The sequence below is a fragment of the Akebia trifoliata genome, chromosome 2, assembly GCF_017979445.1.
Source record: "Akebia trifoliata isolate Shusen 1 chromosome 2, ASM1797944v1, whole genome shotgun sequence".
NCBI lineage: Eukaryota > Viridiplantae > Streptophyta > Magnoliopsida > Ranunculales > Lardizabalaceae > Akebia > Akebia trifoliata.
In genome coordinates this window covers 1,157,208-1,169,953 of record NC_141376.1, presented here as the reverse complement: position 1 = coordinate 1,169,953, position 12,746 = coordinate 1,157,208, and the positions used below count along the sequence as shown (strand labels likewise).

The 12,746-nt window shown below is 36.4% G+C and overlaps 3 protein-coding genes across 4 annotated transcripts; 1 reads left to right on the top strand and 2 right to left on the bottom strand.

The window, feature by feature from the left end:
* Window positions 1-357: 357 nt before the first annotated feature.
* Window positions 358-1,243, bottom strand: LOC147408591 (kunitz type trypsin inhibitor 104-like). Its single transcript, XM_086458851.1, has one exon. It carries the CDS (start codon window positions 1,189-1,191, stop codon window positions 595-597), a length of 597 nt encoding a protein of 198 aa, XP_086314977.1. The 5' UTR covers window positions 1,192-1,243; the 3' UTR covers window positions 358-594.
* A 2,973-nt stretch (window positions 1,244-4,216) lies between these two features.
* Window positions 4,217-6,668, top strand: LOC147408590 (squamosa promoter-binding protein 1-like). The gene is made up of 2 exons (XM_086419808.1): window positions 4,217-4,816; window positions 6,271-6,668. Exons 1-2 carry the CDS (start codon window positions 4,488-4,490, stop codon window positions 6,410-6,412), a joined length of 471 nt encoding a protein of 156 aa, XP_086275934.1. The 5' UTR covers window positions 4,217-4,487; the 3' UTR covers window positions 6,413-6,668.
* Window positions 6,669-7,127: 459 nt separating this feature from the next.
* IDH1 (isocitrate dehydrogenase 1) lies at window positions 7,128-12,380 on the bottom strand. Of its 2 annotated transcripts, none has more exons than XM_086419801.1 (4): window positions 11,648-12,380; window positions 10,428-10,655; window positions 8,337-8,415; window positions 7,128-7,668 (listed from the first exon to the last, which is right to left on the bottom strand). In XM_086419801.1, exons 1-4 carry the CDS (start codon window positions 12,173-12,175, stop codon window positions 7,394-7,396), a joined length of 1,110 nt encoding a protein of 369 aa, XP_086275927.1. In that variant the 5' UTR covers window positions 12,176-12,380; the 3' UTR covers window positions 7,128-7,393. The 2 variants fall into 2 exon arrangements, with proteins under 2 accessions (XP_086275927.1, XP_086275923.1); XM_086419797.1 differs by having other exon boundaries at window positions 10,428-10,667; window positions 11,648-12,374.
* Between the last annotated feature and the right edge of the window lie 366 nt (window positions 12,381-12,746).

The window sequence follows — 12,746 nt, the reverse complement described above, 5'->3', positions numbered from 1 at the left end:
ATGAGGTTAATCTTTGAGGTCACTATCGCATTATTCTTTGTGATTAATAATGGGTTTTTTAATAACAAAAAAAAAAAAAAAAAATTCACATCCACTTTCTCTATTCCCATCCACGCTTTTGTGTCTTTTTCTCTCATAATTTAGTATCTTCAATTTGAACATTTTCCTAACTAGGATTGTAATCCGCCATCATTGAGTATGCCCAAAAACTCTTAATTGACATAGCTTTTTATTATCTCTCTAGTCTTTCCACTTATCCATCTCAAAAACATCATCTCCGTTATGTTCAATTTATCTCCATAAAGCATGATTAGTTTTTTTTTTTTAATTATTATTATTATTTTTTATAATTATAAATTTTATTAATGAAGAAAAAGAGAAGAGGACGCTGAGATAACCCCCAAACAACAAGACAAGAAAAAACAACAAGCATGATTAGTTTTATTGTCATCTAATACAAATTTGTCTAAATAGAAAGACCGACTCAATGGTTGTTCTATCCAAAATAAAATCAAATTGGTTCTCTGATTTAATATGTATGAGCTCCATTTGTACCTACTTAATGACACAACGGGCTCTCCATTTCTTGAAAGTTCAAGCCCTCCTAAACACAATAGGAAGAGCTGGTACATACAAAGCCAAGAATCTCTTTCCATCCTCAACCGAAACACCAATATCCCCACATGCAATCCTACATAACGGACACACATCATTAGGGCAAAAGTGGAGCCTATAAGCATCGCCGTCTCTCGCTATTCGAAGGTACGCGGGGTCGCTCGCTCCATTTGTTCTTATAAGTGTCCTTCCTGCCAATGTGGGATTAGACTCAGTATCAAGAGCCCACACCATCGATTGGATACAAGTTGTAAATGCCACAAAGTGTATTCTGAAGTCTCTAGATTCTCGAATAAGTGGTTCGCCAGCAAAGAATGGGGTGAAGACTACTGGAAAACCAGCTGAATTCACATCATCCTCCTGCCCAACATACAACGGGCATGACCCATTACGGTCGACTAGTGTCAAAGCACCTCCTTCACTAGTGGAACGTGGCAAGATGTAGTACTCGACACCAGCTTCAAGTGCCTGTCCTGTGGTGTCCAGCACAGGAGGATACGAGTCTTGGGCAATTGCCACTAAGGGATTGACAATAACGAGCCATAGAAGGCTAATAGCTCCAATCATTCTCAACATGATAAATAATTGTTTTTTCAAAGAAAGAAAGATAGTAATCCTCGATTTGATTAACCTTTGATGTTTGTGAGGACTATATATAGAGGTGCAATGCCATCGATCAATGACACGAGGGCATCCTTATCTAACAAAATTGGCTAATTGGAAAAGTCTCAGTTTTGGGTCAGATGAAGCATTGCTTGTACCCCTTTGCCTCTATCACTGTGTCTGTTATATAGTCATACATGTACAACCGCCTGACTTCTAAAGGGTGAAAATTTTTATGTTTCAGACACAAATGTCAAACACCTTGGGCCTTGACCAAATGCAACGGGTCTTCTGTGGTGTTTGGTAACAACCATAGCATAACTCTGACGATTTCAAAACCAAGGACGAGATTATTCCTTCTTTTGCATTACTTGAAGTTATCATTTAAGCAATCTTTTTTCTCCGAGGCTAAATTTCTTCTTTGTCAATGTAATTTCCACTTAAACTTATAAATTCATTTTGAAAAATAGATTTTTTATTTATTATTATTTAAATTTTTGCTGCTAGATGTTGTTTTCAAAGCGGCATAGCTATCCATATATTTTGCTTAAATGTCATCAATAATAGTCAGATTAATTGGAAAGTGACTTTGGTTAGTATTTTTGACTTGTAGATATTTTGTGATTGATATTCGATATTAGGTTTTTTGGATAAAAGTAATAAAAAATTCATTAAAACGGAAAATAGGTTACAGGAATTGTTTTATTACTTACAATTCAAATTCCAAAGTCTTATCCCAAAGTGTAAATGAAGAGAGCTGCTATTGCCACACCAACTTTTGCTAATGCCACCCCAAGATGTGTGCCAATCTTTAATGATTTATATATGAATTGGGGTGGTGTTAGCAAAAGTTGGTGTGGCAATAGAAACACTAAATTAATCGTGTTCCTGCATTTCATTCTTTTCAATCTTTCTCTCCCCTTTTTAGGACCTTTAATTTGAACGTTTCTTCTCATTAGAATTGTAATCCACCTTCATTAAGCAAGTCTAAACAATCTCAATCGACTTTCTCTCAACTCATCATCTATTGGAGTCATTGTTACTTCTTTATTGAATGCGTTTGTTTTTAATTTTTTCACTCATCCATCTCATCATAACTCAACTGTATCATGTTGAATTCATTAACATTTGTCTTATTATCATCTTATACATTTTGTCTTTTGATTTGATTGATTTGCATTAATCACATATCACTCCAACTTTAAAATAATTTTTTCTACTTCCAAAACTTTTATTCTAATTAGGATTGCATCCTAGGCAGGCTGCCCCAAACTTAACTGATGGGTGAGCCTGGACCGAATTATGTAAAAGATGAGTTGAGTCTGGGTTAGAATACTCAACCTGATTTCAATTTGGGTTGAGGGCGTGAGCATTCTGAATCTGATGCTATATACTAATATATAAATATTTTTATATTAATTATTGATTTTTTATTTAAATTTTGTATTTTATATCATGACTTGTGGACAATTATTTAATATTGATGTGAACTTTAATTTAATAAGATTTGTCTAAATATTCTCTCAATGATGGATTTGAAGGTTGTATGTGATTTTATTTACTAGTAATTTTTATTTCTTATATTGTATTTTTTATTTTAAAAATAAATTTATTTGCAAATCAAAATGAAATTAAGATTATTCAACAAACCTAACTAGCCAAACCGCCCAAAATTAATTAACTCAAGCTAACCCAAACTCAACCAAGTTTTAAAAGATTGAGTTTGGGTTAGTGAGCTTAAGCCCGATGGTCGGATTAAGGTTTTTGCTACTTGGGTTGAGCTTGTTTTACCCTCTAAGCCGCCCAACCTGCCCAAATTGTAAACCTAATTCTTAGGAAGTGGTCGAATCTTTTCAGTATCCGTTGATGATCCAATATCTCATTAGTAGTCATCATTTAGTCTTTTAAAAATAACTCATACTTTCCTTAATTTTGTCTTTTCTTACTAACATTTTCTCCCATGCTCATCATTAATGCCCCTATCATTATTTAAATATCATCTTTTCTTTCTTTTTTTTTTTTTTTTTTTTTTTTATAGTTTTTGTTAACATGTAAACATCAACCGCTATTTTAAACATTCAACCCAATAGATCATCACTCAATACTATGCTTTATAACTGCTTTCATTGTTTAACTTTATTATTATTTTTTTTTCTCATTGGCTTGTGATGAATCTAATGGCTATAGAACTTAAATCAGTCTCTTTTTGGCTTTTGGTTGGTAGACTTGTAATAGTGACAAAGTCGGGGTTTCCAAGTAATTCAGTAAGAGAAAACTTCAAATAAAACGACGAAAATTGAGAAAACATCCGATAAATTAAAAAGTAAAAATATTTTTTTTATAAATAATTATTTTTAGTATTAAAAATATTTTTTTATATATTAAATAAAAAATATTAAAAGCAAAAAATAAAACATGATTTTTTTTTAAAAAATCGAGATTAAATCTTGATTAATCGTGATTTGATCGACAATTATTAAAATCATGATTTAACCTTGACTTTTTCAATAAATCGTAGATTTTTGTCATTCCGCGTAATATGAAATAAGAATAATGAGGCACGTGGCATTTTGATGTGATGGTGGATCAAACTTTACTGTTCCAGTAGTGGAGCCAAACTTTGTCCAAAAAGAACGACATAATCCGGAAGTTTTGGCCTTTTGTTTCACGATACACCGTTACGCTGTTCCACGTGGTACATGTGAATTTCTGTTATTACGTTATCGACACTAAGCCAACTCAGCTGAAGAAATTCATCGTGACCGTCAATCTACATCCCATTGTCACGTGTGGCACGTGACTTAATTTCCTACCGGCGTATAATAATCAGGTTTTCTTCAATCAATTAAAACGTTAATATGTGGGTCCAAGCTTATAAAAAATTTAAGTAGTTTGTACGGTAGGGATTATCTATGTAAAAGGACAACTTCCCTTCTTCCATACATCTTGAAGCACCACATCTTTTCTCTATTTTTTAATCAAGAAGTATTAAAGCATTCGGTTTCTGTTACAAGGGACACAGGCGATTAGAGAAGAGGAATAGAGACAGAGAGAGATTGCAGAGGTCTCATCTCTCTCTCATGGCGACTAGAGAGAGAAGATAAGGCTATTTTTGTTCCAAAAGGAAGAAGGTTATCTCTCTCTAGTGGGTTTCTTGAATCTCTTAATTCGTTGTTCTTCCTCTCATTTCAATTCAGATTTCAGAGATTTTTTTCCCACTCAAACATGTTTTTGCCTTAATTTCTCTCTGAAAATCTCGCTGTCCTTGGATGGCGAAGAGATCAATGAGTGAGACCAAGAAAGACGAACAATTCTGCCATGAAGAAGAAGAAGAAGAAGAAGAGATTACTGAAGAGGAGGAGGAGGAGGAATTGGAGGGAGAGGTGAGAAGGAAGAGAATTTTGATTAGGTTTTCTGGAGAGAGTACGAGATCGGTTAGCTCTCAGACAACGCCTTGTTGTCAGGTCGATGGTTGTGATGTGGACTTGAGAACCGCGAAGATTTACCACAGACGGCATAAGGTGTGCGAGCGACACGCGAAGGAGGCGGTAGTTTCGGTCTGTGGTGTCGATCAGAGGTATTGTCAGCAGTGCAGCAGGTATCCTTGGAATCTCATTAATTGTTTCTGCATTATGTTCTTCTTTCATTTTGATTTAGATCAGTTTTTAATTGTAATTAGATTTGATTACTAACTAGTATGTTATGTGAAATCTCTTTTATTCTACTAAATTTACTTGTCATTTGGGTTTTAGGGTTTTTAGTTGATGAGAGGGGAATCAAGAGATGGGGTTACTTAATCCTTAATTGGGTCTTGGTTTTTATTTTTATGGATGCATTGAAATAGTGGTCATCTTTTATCTCCATTGAGTAAAGTTGGAATCAATTTTTCCTACATTTTTTGACAACAAAAAAACATGCAAGTATGAGAATTTGGAAAGGTTCTGCTGATCAAAAGAATTAATGATGCAGAAAAAATGGAAAATTATAGTTTCTTGTTGGAACATTATTTGGCACTATATATGGATTTCCAACACATGGACCACCAAGTTGTGCATGCATTCGTTCATAGACCACCAAGTTGGCAAGGCTCATGCAATTGGGGTGCATTCTTATTTGCAATTCATAAATTTTCCAGAATATTTATTGGAGTCGTGATGAATGTGCACGGTTTTGATACGAGGCTGACATGGCAAGAGCACAGAACCATAGATGTTTTTCTTCGGGATACATAGGAAAAAGATGTGAGGTTCTGTGCCCTTGCCACATCAGCCGCATACCTATCCGCAAACCAAAACCGCGTGCATTCATCATTATTCTACTTATTACGTTGTTAGCATGGTTTTGTTACACTTTTAGCTTTATGTGAAGCTCAATCTCTTGATTATTTTATTTTTTTAACCGATCAAAAAAGAAAGAAACAAAACTTTTTAGTGTTTTTATATGGATGGCTGTAGAAGTCTGAGGAGGTAGTTTGGTTTTAAAAATCACCCAAAGTATATTTAGGTTACCAAAATTACCCTCCTTACCTTCTCATTGTTCTGTGGCTGAATTTGGTATCTGGGCATAATGTGAGATGAGTGACATTTTAATGAGGACCTTGTTGTGGTTTGATAATTCTTGGATGTACTCCATATAATTTTTTATACATTTTTTTTATATGTATTTTTTCTGTCGATTATTATATTACTGTTCCATGAAATGAAATTCAGGTGGGTAACCCATTTTTTTCAAATCATCTGAGTCATGCTGGAGTGACCTCAGGCTGGAACCTCAAATCGCTCTTCTTGACATGAAAGTGGATAGGAATCATAGATGTTTTTTCACTCGTTTCTCTATGAAAAGCATCTATGGTTCCTATACACTTTCACGTCAAGAAGTGCGATATGAGGCTCCAGCCTGAGGTCACTTCAGCATTATTCATCTTCTCTATGTTCAATAGAAGCTTGTTTGCGCCATGCCTATTTACAGGACTCCATCTCTACCCAGTTTAACTGCATTTTGATATTGCTGAAAAAGTGGTGTTTTTTTTTTTTGTTTGAATATGTGATGCAGATTCCACAAAATATCAGAGTTTGATGATACAAAAAGAAGTTGCCGGATGCGACTGGCTGGCCACAATGAACGCAGGAGGAAGAATCATCCAGACATACAGGCAGAGGAGGATGAAAGCTGGGAACCAGCAGTGCCACCATGAAGAATAATAGGTCATGGAGACATCCAAGTAACATCAATCCGAGTGCAAATGGGATTTATAGGGGGAGGCTGTTCGTGGATACCTCATATCCATTGGGGGGTGTCCAACCAGCATTTTGTAGCATTTTTACTATCCAAAGCATAATAACCCAGGGTCAGAGATAGCGAAATGTGTGTCAAAGTCACAATTAGGGGGCAAGAAGCAAGAACATCTACTGCACGATTTTAATTTTCAATTCAGATCTTTGTTTTTGATAGATCTTTCCTTCTTTTTATGGTTATAAGACTTCAGTGAATGAAAGCCAAAGAAATGAAGGCTCACCTTCCTAATTCAAGAAAGGAATAAAAGAAGAGAAAACAGCCATAACAAACAATATAAGAACCTTAAAAGCCTTGCATGGATTCCTTGTTCAAATTTCAACTTAAAAATTTTTTAAATAGAAATAATTGAAACTTTGAACAGGCCATGATGTTTGTCTATTTGGTTAGGTAACCAGATTATACACCATTGCAAAGGATTTACCAATATGAATATATCATTTAAGTGGTGCCAAGCATTTGACATTGAGATCATCTTCTGATTATGAAAAATATCTCAGGTTAGTCAATCAGGGACTTCCAAATGTCTCAATGCCTCTAGCAGATTTTAAGATAACCTTACCGATTGGGGGTTGGCTTAACAAAATGTTGCATTCCACTATCAGAAAAGAAGAAAATGCCAGTAAGCTTAATTTAAGAATATCAAAAGGGAAATTCAACAAATTACCTCTGAGGGTATTATTTTGTGCTACACACAACTGCTGATTTTTATGAGAGGTCATAATAATTCAAAAAAATAAATTATGTTCTCTAATTTGGCCGTGGCAAGAAAAGCCCCACAATGTCAGGTAAAAAAGAAGAAGAAACTTCAAGTCATCTCTCAGACATCAAGCAGTAAGAACATGGGAGTGAAAGGATTGAACTATTAGTTATATATCTTGTGTCAATCCAGAACAGCTATTACAGCATCGACGACCTCTTGGGTAGTGCTGTTTCCTCCGAGATCTTTGGTTCGGTATTTGCCCTCCGAGATCACCCGCTTCACAGCAGTCTCCAATCTATCAGCAAACGAAGGGAATTGGAGATGCCTAAGCATCATGGCTGATGACAGGAGCAAAGCGACCGGGTTTGCCTTCTTCTGCAGTGCCAGCTTCTCATTCCCTACATTTCCTGCTGAAGCACCTTGCTCAAAAACTGCATGATCAGCCCCGACATTTCCTGCGCATTAAAACCCGTGGTTTTTGTCATTACAATGAAAAAGAGAAAAATATAGGCAAATTAAACCCGTGTCTAGATAATTACAATGATAAAAGAGTCATATAATATAGGTAAGTTAAGTGAAAAGGGTAAGAAACACCTATGCTATGCATAACCAACCAAAGGAGTAGTGGAATTAGACCCATAACTCAGTTGGTTTGACAAACTGCAAAGCAACTTTGAGGTCGTGGGTTCATGTCCAGCTTACCCATCAAAAAACCAACCAAAGAGCAGTGGTATGTATATGGAACTGCATAAGATGCAAAAGCTGAGCAAGTTGGCTGTGGCTTCTCCTGATTCTAGACAAATAAACAAAAGCACTTCGAATTTCTCTAATGGGTACACAACCGCAAGTCCCCTTTTAATTAATCAAGAACTTTCTGTGTGTAGATTGAGTTACACAAAGAAAAATATTGTCATACTAACCATATCACTCGAGTAACTTCAAAGTTGGTTATTCTTAAGTAGACATAAAAATAAATATATTAATAATGAGTTGCTTGAGGCCCACATAGACAACTTTTCCTTTCTATAAATCAACACAGGGACAACTTCATTAAGTACCATTTGTCAAGAATTTATGAATAACAGCAGCATGGACAAAAAAGATTAAAAGGTATAGTTTGTACCACCCGGCATGACACCCGTGCCTCCAGCAATACCTGCTGCGGTGTTTGCCACCAGGTTTCCATAAAGATTTGGTGTGACCTGCAAAACAAAAATGAGTCCGCATGAACTGGGTGTAAAAATGTCAACTGTTGAAGCTGAGATAATTTAGGTATGAGCAGACAACGTAAAGTCTTTGGGTGATGATACCAGAGACCTGGGTTCAAATCCCACCAGCACTGAGTTTCTAAACTCGTTAAAAACATGCTTAATGATAAAATAAAATAAAAAAATTTACGAACACAAGGTGTCAGCAAATTATTTGAAGCAAAGCATGTCTCCAAAATGCTCAAAACTCACTTGCATGTAAATTTAGAATTCCTTCCATGGAAGTTAAAATTTATTGGTAGCACAATAACGTCACTTTAGGCAATCAAGATGGAACCCCTCCCCTGAACCAATTGTCTTGGCAACCAAGGTGATTACACTTTTTATTTGTTTATTTAGTTTGCGTTATCAACAAACAAAAAGTATCTGGAGTCGGATTATCACAGAGCAAGGCTGTGACAGCAGATCTAAAACACTTGAAAGGAAGACATGACTTTAGACAGAATTGGATGGAGAGAATCGTATTTTGTTTTTATTCATGAAAAAGTTGTATCGAGGAAACTGGACATGACAGTTTGTAAGATTTAGTCACAGATCCACCCCATCAGCCAACCATGTCCACTCAATCAGGAAAAAGTCCTCCTTTCACAGCCCTTCAGAGGGGTTTATTCACAGGATTATCATACCAATAGGGAGGTATCAACCATGCAACAACATTCCATAGCCTTTTTTAATAGATAAGAACATTTCAGTCTTATATACTCTCATTTCCAATTCACCAGTCCATACGGTCATAACTTGTCCAAAAGACTGCATTTACAGCCCCTAGCTCTCTCATTTGAAACCAACAACCCCCACCATCATCTTCAACAAAAGGGTATGCATTGGGCTCCGACGGATACTTCAGCTTTAACTGTAGCAAAATCATGCCTTTCAGGTTATTCGCTGTTTCTACTTGCAAGTAATCTGTGGGAGGTGATTCTAAAAATGTGAAACAGAGAAGACAACACAATTTCCCTCCCATGTCTCTTTGTCACCTTATAAGCCATGGCTGAACAGAAACTTTCCAGATAGGATCAACTCAATAAAACAGTAAATGATCCTTCCTGGGAGTTCCATTGCAATTTTAGAAGCAGTTTAAGTGAGGGCCGGAATTTGCTACTAGTGCACCATGGCTTGAATTGATTGCCCCAGGCCTATGTTTGCGTAGTCTCTAAAGTAGCACTCTACTGATAGATAGTGTAGTACCGTCAGGTGTAGTCAGGCTTCCCCATTTCTATAAAGTGTCTCCAAGCTGGGCATAATAGAATAGATAGGCAAAGCAGCAAATAGCAGTCTCTTCTCACTTATCAATAGATTGCAGGTTTTGAAACCGAATTGTTATATTTTTCTTGTTATTGATAGAGTGGTATTCTCCGCCCCTGTCAAATAAAGTTAAAGTAGGGTGGTCGTAGATCAGATGGAAGAGAGAAGGAAAAAAGGGTAAAGGATTTACAAGTCTAATGGGAAAAGAATTGCCAACATGTTGACTGCTTTTGAGACTATCAAATATAACCCAAGCAGTCTAACCCCCGGGGCGGACCCCAACCGAAAAGCACTAGACAGACTAACGGCAAGCAAGATAAAGAAACCAGCGCACTGGGATGGGATTACACTCCATTTTGGTCTCCCACAATCCTTGCATATGGTAATGAATAAATTGGTTATGTATGGAGTTGATATATCCGCAAAAGCAGGTCTTTCCACTACTTATTTCCTAGTTGTTGAAACAAAATATCAGATTATTTTATAGAACAGAGAATATCAACTGTGTACACATTCAGGCATGCAAGGTTAATACAAAATGCATCAAGAAAAAGTCGGTAATAACATTTTCATTACAGATTCTAATTCAAGAAAAAGAACAATAGAAGGGATTCTTCAAAGCATCAACAAATCAGAAAAACCAACTAAGAAAGAGAATGCGGGAATAGGAACATTTTATTGTTAAATGAATGGTCACATACCATGACATCGAATTGCTCGGGCTTTGAAACAAGTTGCATACAGCAGTTGTCCACAATAATCTCGTTGTACTTTATGCCGGGATATTTTGTTGCAACCTCACGACATGATTCTAAGAAAAGACCATCGGCAAGTTTCATAATGTTGGCTTTGTGCACGGCTGTCACTTTCTTTCTGTTGTTTAGGTAAGCATACTCAAAGGCATATTTTGCAATGCGCTCCGAGCAGAACTTTGTAATCACCTAGCAGAAGGGCTGAATGAGAAACAACCAAAAAAAAAAAATCTAGACTATGACATTTCACATAAATGATCAAACATTTCCATGGGTAACCTTCTAAAGATTTAAGGGGAAAAAGTGCACTTTTAGGATCAAGTGACACACTAAGATCCCATGTGGTCCATTTTAGCTACTAAATTCAGAACTCCAACCTCTGAATCAGAAATTCAGCAATAAATAACATCAAACTAGCAGTTTACAGAATGAATAAAGTAACCACCAAATGTATTTAGTGTTCCAGAAGCCATACCAAATGCAAAAGGTTGTCTTGACACTATCAACATAAATTTATGTTTTTCCATGTTTCTGTTTTATGAATTACAAACTTACAATCAGCATTTATGAAAAGGGATATTGTGCAATGGGTGCATTATATCACTTCAAAAATTAATAAGTGTTTGTTTTGGTCAAATCTTAAAATGACAAGTCACCAAGTTTTTTTTGGGAAGATTTGAAGTTGGTGAAAAAGAGAAATTCACAGCTTAAGCTTCATAGATGGTATTATCCAAATCTACAAAATCAATGCTAAATCTAAACAATCTACTGGAAATCAGTTAAGTATTAAAAATGTACAAACTATGAAAAATAAGTCGGGCCATCTAGAACTAAATTTGCAACCTCATAGTTACCAAGAAAAATGTCAATGAGACAAGGTACAAACTTAACATACATAACCAATTCCTTATTAATTTTCCCAAATCAATTTCCTGCCTCGCAAATGTCTTATTAGTTGTCAACCAAGACTCCTCCTCGATGTCAAAAGGCCTTGGTAGGTGTGCCCAAATGTTGGCTCACCAAAACATTAACAATTACAAAACTCGATTCCTCCAATAATCATCAATCTCCGAAATTCAAAAACGAATCTCACATAAAACCCTAAAACTTAACTGAATCAGCAAACACATAAAAAAAAACTACCAAAAGCGCACAATCAGGAAGATTACCTTGAGACTCTCGACGACACCAGGAACAACCTCGTGCTCCAACCCTGCGTACTCCCCTTCAGTGTTCTCCCGAATCACGACGATATCGACATTCTCATGCCTAGTTGGAAGCCCAGGAAGATTAAAACAATTCACAAGCGATGCATACAGATCAAGTTCCTTCCTTAGCTGAACATTCAGAGAGCTGACACCACCACCAACAGGAGTCGCCAAACCTCCCTTCAAACAAACCTTGTTCTTCCCAATCGAATCTAACACCTCTTGTGGTACCTTCATCATGTCTCCATGAACATCGTATCTCTCGAAATACACAGGAGCGTGCATCGCCTCCATGACCTGCTCAACTGCACCTGTGACGAGTGGACCGATCCCGTCGCCTGGAATTAGGGTTACGGCTCTTGGTGCACCTTCTCCAGGACGAGGCATGTAGGTTACTGATCTCTTCAATCCGAACCCTAGAATTGGTGGAGAATCGGAGTTTGATCTTCGCAGAAGTTGTTTTAAGATAGGTAGGTTTCTTCTCGCCATGGATGGAAATTTCTTCAACGATTAGGGTTTTGGGATTTTTAGAAGAATTATGAATAATTTCTTTCAGAAATACGTATATTTGCTGTAAATTGTAATACGAGCGTTGCAGAGAGCGAGAGAGATGAAAAGGTAGTCGACTTTCTTTTGGCAACTTTCACTACTATTCCTCCCGAATCTCGATGAATCTAGCAGTTTTCTTTTGCTATTTTTTTGTGGTTTGACCGGTCATTTATTTTGCTCCGTAAGCTGCAAATCATTTGCAGGGGCAAATAATTTTATGAAATCAATTTTACTGGTGCTTGGTTATCCAGTGCAAATATTTGCATCGATCACCTAAAAATCTTTAAAAAATTCAGCAGATGATTTGCAGCACAAAAATTACCATAAAACACTTGCAAAATCAACATGATAATTTGTATTGTAAAGATCAACTAATTACAAAATAAAAAATGATTCATAAGAGATTTTACAATGGTTATTGTAGAGGCGGAAACTTGATTGACCCTATCCTATTGATCCGAAGTAGCTCCTCAGTTCCTCCTGTAAGCATCAATGTGGTACTTGCCAATAA